This window comes from Emys orbicularis, chromosome 2, assembly GCF_028017835.1.
Source record: "Emys orbicularis isolate rEmyOrb1 chromosome 2, rEmyOrb1.hap1, whole genome shotgun sequence".
Lineage (NCBI taxonomy): Eukaryota > Metazoa > Chordata > Testudines > Emydidae > Emys > Emys orbicularis.
This window is the reverse complement of record NC_088684.1, coordinates 82,317,727-82,323,633: the sequence shown is the minus strand read 5'-3', so window position 1 is coordinate 82,323,633 and position 5,907 is coordinate 82,317,727. Positions and strand designations below refer to the sequence as shown.

Here is a 5,907-nt window from a genome sequence, read left to right as displayed (position 1 = left end):
TCATAAACAAAGTAAATAGTGTCTTGTCAAGGTTTTCTGAGATGACCAGATTAATTCTTGTGGCTTCAACACTCATGAGAAATGTAGCCATCTCAATCTCATACCATCATATTGTCCCTCAAATATATGTATGTGTGTGTATATATACTCATAGCTCAATTGTTTAATGATGCTGTAAGAACTAGGGGAGACATACAATAGTAAAGGGACACAAATGTAAATATAAAAATTATTATAATAAACTTCACAGCTGCTATACTTATCACAATATCTTTGTCCTGAGGAAGTTAGCCTGTGAAATTCCAAAAGTCTTTTGTACCATGTCACATATCCATTATTATATTAAACTACCAGACAGTGCAGTGAGCTCATATGATGTATTAATGCTTGTACTGTTATAGGATGGTCCTTTGTAGTTCAGAAATAATCATGCTTTTTGCAATATGTATGTTAGATTTGTATTGAAGGTAGCAGAAGTACAGTTCTTACAATCCTTTAATTTTTACTGCTACAGTCTAGTCCTTTAAAAGAGTAATGCATCAATTGTTCAGTTGTGCAAACTGGATTCCCAATCAAAATTACTTTTGTGATATTATGGTTCATCTTAAATGCATCATCCTCTATTTCTCTTATATTGTTCAGGGAGAGATCCAATAGTTCCAAATTAGCCATATTGTCAGTGAATGTTTTTGGTAAGATTTTTATGCCATTACAGCATACAGTTAATTCAATCAGATTTTGAAGGCCTGAAAAAATGGGTGGAGTCTGGAGACAAGTTTTGTCCAAATGCAGAAACTCTAGCTTAGTATTATTTACGAATAGATCTTTGGGAACATTACCAATACAATTTGCAGATAAATTAAGAACTTCCAGCTGCTCCAACCCTGAAGGGAAGTCCGAAGGCAGCTCTGAGAGTAAATTACTAGACAAGTCAAGTTTCCGTAAGGTATACCTGCCAGCAAACAAGAGAGGTGGAATATTTTGGATTCTATTTTTAGAAATTGAAAAATGTTCTAGGTTGTGGAGGGTTGTGAATATAGCATGTGATATCTCAGTAAAATTATTATAATCTAGCAGCAAGTCATTAAGACTCTTCAGGTTGTCAAACAAACCCTCAGGCAAATGGTTTATTTCATTGTGGGACAGAACAAGGATCTTAAGGTTAGGAATGGGATCAAAAACTCCTTGTGGTATGGTGGAGAGATGGTTACTGGCCAGCATTAAGGTATCAAGCTTGGAAAGCCCCACAAACATGGGTGCAAACATCTTCAGCCTGTTATTAGAGAGGTCGAGATAGGTGAGTTTTTCTAGGGAGCTGAAAATTGTACTGTCCAGAAGACCCAATCTGTTTTCAGCTAAGTTTAACCAAACCAGTTTCTTTGTGTTCCTGAACAAGTTTGATGGCAAGTCTGTGAAATTGTTCCCAGAGAGATCCAGAGAGAGGACGCTCTTGCCGATATTGTCAAACGAGTCATTCTGAAGTGACAGCTTGTTGTTGGCTAAACCAAGGAATGTGAGATTGAGAAGGTGCTGAAACACTCCTGGAGAAATGAGGGTTAAATGGTTGTCGTTCAAGATCAATGTTTCTGTTTTTTGAGCGATACCATGTGGAACTTCATATAAATTGGCACGGCGGCAATCCATTAGAGAAGGGGTGCATAAACACTTCTGCGGGCAGTCTGGCAGTGAAAGGACATATCCAAAGAGCAGCGGAAATAGCACAGAGATCATTATTACAGCCTGCAGGGGAACATTGGGGAAAAAAGGGAACAAATCAACCAATAAATGTGAGCTCCTTCATTTGGGTGTGGTTTATTTCTAATAAATAAGGCTATATACATGACAATTTTTCATCTACATCTCACCAACATTGCCAGTCATTTTCAGTAACTAAAACCACCCTTTAACAACATTTAGTGTTTATCTGTTCCTGATCAGGGATGTTTCAGACAGTGCTGCCAAACCTGCCACCACAGGATTCTTAAGGGCTCATGCCACACCCCGGACAGGCTGAAATGCCAAAGTGGGGCCAACGTTTCTGGTGCTACTGTAAATTGATGAAGCTGCACTGACATCAGTGGAGCTGCACCATTTTACACTAGCGGAGCATTTCACTTGTGATGGTATTTTTGTGCTTACAGCTCTCTCTGGTGATAGTTTGAGCCTCCTAAAAAATCAAGGTGCTTGCTTCTGATCTCACTTAGACCAATGTAAATCAGGAGTAACTTCACTGAAGTCAATGGGGTTACACCAATGTAAAACTGGCACAAGAGAAACTAGAATTAGGCACAGGATATCTCCCATTTGATTGTAATCATGGTGCATTCTGTAGGTTCCCTTCTCCTATTCTCTAGCTGCAATCTTTCATCCACTGTTTACCTAATTACCTCCTCATAACCAAAATACCCCAGTTTTTGTCATAGGACATATTTCAGTCTCTCGTCAACTGTCATAGGAGTTTAGAAGACAGGGAAGGGACATTTTGAATCTTGCAGTAGGGAAATACAATTAAATGGCATCACAGGGACTTTGAACTGACTACTTGTAGGGAGTCTGTCTAGTATTTTGCTTTTAGGATTTTTCTACTTGGGAAGTTAAACCAGTGTAGTTAAACCACCAGAATAAGAGTGGCTTTTTCCTGTTTCGCATAAACTGGGAAAAGACACTCATACTGGAATAAGAGTGTCTACATGAGGACTTATACCCACATAACTAGACTGCTTTCAATTCACATATCCATATAAAAACACTGTGTAAACAACCCCTTTTACATTCTCATGATATTCTTTTACTCCCATATTTTTCTTTCCCTCTACATATGCATAACTTTCATTGCCATCCATGGGAGTTCTGTATATGTAGAGGGGACACAGAACTGAGATCCATTATGTAACTCAGAGGCAGAATTTTGCAGTATTCTCCTATTTTGACAAGGTTGACTACAATATTAAATGAACAACAATAAGCGTTGACTACAATATTAAATGAAAGTTATCAATCTGATTTCTGTCTAAATGTAACCACTAAATTTCATCTTAAGAGATGGGCTGTGTTTTCTCTGAAAATAATTTAAAGGTGATTTACAAAGTGGCGAAGAAAAAGTTTGCATCCATATTTTTTTGTTTATGATTTATCAAAAAAGCCTAAAAGGTTGAACAGGATTTTTTTAAGTGCTGTTTTTTTCTGCTTTTTTTTTTTTTTTACTACATTAGAAATTCATCTACTCTGTTTTTCTTGGAAGTCTTTCTGGATGACTGAAGAATTAGTGAGACTGATCTCACAAGGAAGAATAGAATGAAATCTTAGCAACTGAGAGGAAATTTTTAACCAGACTGGTCTATAACTTCTTTTTTGTTTTTGTTTTTTTAATTTTTTCTTAATATGTATTTAACTCAAACACCTGGCAAACAGCTGGTGAAATATTCAAACTCACATCTACAACTGAAGGATACTAAAGTTCCCTGCACAGTTCTGTGATTCTCCAAACAGTTCTCCAGTAAAAATAGTAAGGACAAGCTTTATATTTCTAAGATAAAAAATAAGATTTTTTTTCCTTTTAAATAAGCAAAGCAAAACCAAAAACCTTTCAGAGCTTCTTAGATCATAAAGCAGTAATAAATAGGGCACAATGCCATTTTTAAAATTTTCATTTGTAGGTCACCTTTAAGAAAACAAGAAAAAAATCACCCATTTTTGTTGACAACAGATAAGCAGGGTAAAAGAACTAAAATTAAGTACATCTGTGTCTAATTTTAGATAAATCAACATAAGCATTGTACAAGTTCAAAAGCGAGTTAATATCAGTTTGTAGCAAAATAGTTCTAAACAAATGGCCAATATACTCAACCTGAAATGTTCCTATGTGTTCCTTCAGCAGTCTGACAAATGTAACCAAAGCTAATTTCACAAGCTGTAGCTTTCATTGCTTAACTTATGTTCATTGGCTTAATTTGTTTATTGAGTAAGACTTCCCAGAAGAAAAAAAAAAAGGATGATGAGGAAACACAAGAAAACTGTAAACACCTAAATTTTATAGCACCGCTTAGATACTACAGTGATTGGTGCTCTGTAAAAACTTTAGTCAAATAGAAAAACAATAAAGGATCTGTCCCACCTTGCCATGATTAGCAGTCAGCCTTTTGTTACAAGCATGTTTGGACAGCATTCTTGCAAACTCATTCCTGTGACTGGACTTTGGGCCTGCACAGAACCCTATTTTGTGGGGGCTGTGTACAGGTGCACAGTAGGGTTGCCAACTTTCTAACGCACAATCCCAAACACCTTGCCCTGCCCCGCCCCTTCTCCGAGGCCCCGCCCCTGCTTGCTGCCTCCCCCCTTCCTCCGTCGCTCGCTCTCCCCCACCCTCACTCACCTTCACCAGGCTGGGACAGGGGGTTGGGGTGTAGGTGTGGGGGTGGGTGAGGCAGGGCCGGCTCTGGCTTTTTTGCCGCCCCAGGCAAAAAAGCCTCCGGCCGCCCCCCCCCCCCCCGCGGGGGGGGGCGGAGCCTGGGGGGGCGGCGAGCCCCGGCGGGGGCTCCGCTCTCCCCCCGGCGGCCAGGGGCAGGGCGCGGGGGGGGGGGAAGGGCGGCGAGCCCCGGCGGGGGCAGGGCGGCGAGCCCCGGCGGGGGCTCCGCTCTCCCCCCGGCGGCCGGGGGCAGGGCGCGGGGGGGGGAGGGCGGCGAGCCCCGGCGGGGGCTCGGCTCTCCCCCCGGCGGCCGGGGGGAGGGCGCCGGAGGGGAGGGCGGCCGTAGCCCTGGGAGGAGGGCGGCGAGCCCCGGCGGGGGCTCGGCTCTCCCCCCCCGGCGGCCAGAGCGCCGGGGGCAGGGCGGCGAGAGGGCGGCGAGCCGCGGCTGGGGCTCGGCTCTCTCCCCGGCAGCCGGGGGAGGGCGCGGGGGGGAGAGGGCGGCCAGAGTGCCGGGGGGAGGGCGGCGAGCCCGGCTGTGGCCCCGCTCTCCCCGGCGGCCCGAGCGCCGCGCCGCCCCCCTCCAGGTGCCGCCCCAAGCACCAGCTTGGTTGCCTGGTGCCTGGAGCCGGCCCTGGGGTGAGGGCTCCTGCTGGAGGTGTGGGCTCTGGGGTGGGGCCGGAGGTGAGGGGTTTGAGATGCAGGAGGGGGCTCAGGGACCAGAGCTGGTGCAGGGAGTTGGGGTGTTGGGGGGAATGTGGGGTGTGGGCTCCAAGACGGAGTTTGGGTGTGGGAGGGGACTCTGGGCTGGGGCAGGGGGTTGGGGGGTGGGGTCGCAGTGGCACTTACTGCGGCTCCCAGGAAGTGGCTGCCAGGTCCCAGCAACCCCTAGATGCACGGGCAGCCAGGGAGGCTCCGCACGCTGCCCTCACGCCCGCAGTTCCTGGCTCCCGCCCAATGGGAGCTGCGGAGCCAGCACTTGGGGTGGGGGCAGTGCGCGGAGCCTCCCTGGACGCCCAAGTGCCATGGGGCTGCTAGGACCTGGCAGCCACTTCCGGGAACCGCGCGGAGCTACAGCAGGCAGGGAGCCTGCCTTAGCCCCGGGCCCCTGCTGCACCACCGACCGGACTTTTAACGGCCTGGTCGGCAGTGCCACCTGGAGACACCAGGGTCCCTTTTCAACCGGGCGTTCCAGTCGAAAACTGGAAGCCTAGCAACCAGGGGCGGATTAACAAATTTGCCGCCCCTAGGCCGTCAAAAAATTGCCGCGGCCCCACCCCCCGCCAGCTCACCTCCGCTCCCCTGCGGCAAGCCGGGGAGGGAGGGGGGAGAAGGGGAGTTGTGGCGCACTCAGGGGATGGCGGCAGTGGAGCAGGGGTGAGCTGGGGCAGGGAGTGGTTCCCTGCCCCCCCCCCCAAGAGTTACTCCCCGTGCCCGCCGGCCCCAGCTCACCTCCGCTATCCCCCGAACGTGCCACTACTCGCTTCTCCTCCCTCCCTCCCAGT

At 47.1% G+C, this 5,907-nt stretch overlaps 1 protein-coding gene across 1 annotated transcript; it reads right to left on the bottom strand.

Annotated features, from left to right (window-relative positions):
* Positions 1–495: 495 nt before the first annotated feature.
* LOC135873246 (insulin-like growth factor-binding protein complex acid labile subunit) lies at positions 496–5,328 on the bottom strand. Its single transcript, XM_065397638.1, has 2 exons — positions 5,251–5,328; positions 496–1,752 (listed from the first exon to the last, which is right to left on the bottom strand). The coding sequence occupies exon 2, from the start codon at positions 1,729–1,731 to the stop codon at positions 496–498; it is 1,236 nt and encodes a 411-aa protein (XP_065253710.1). The 5' UTR covers positions 1,732–1,752; positions 5,251–5,328.
* Between the last annotated feature and the right edge of the window lie 579 nt (positions 5,329–5,907).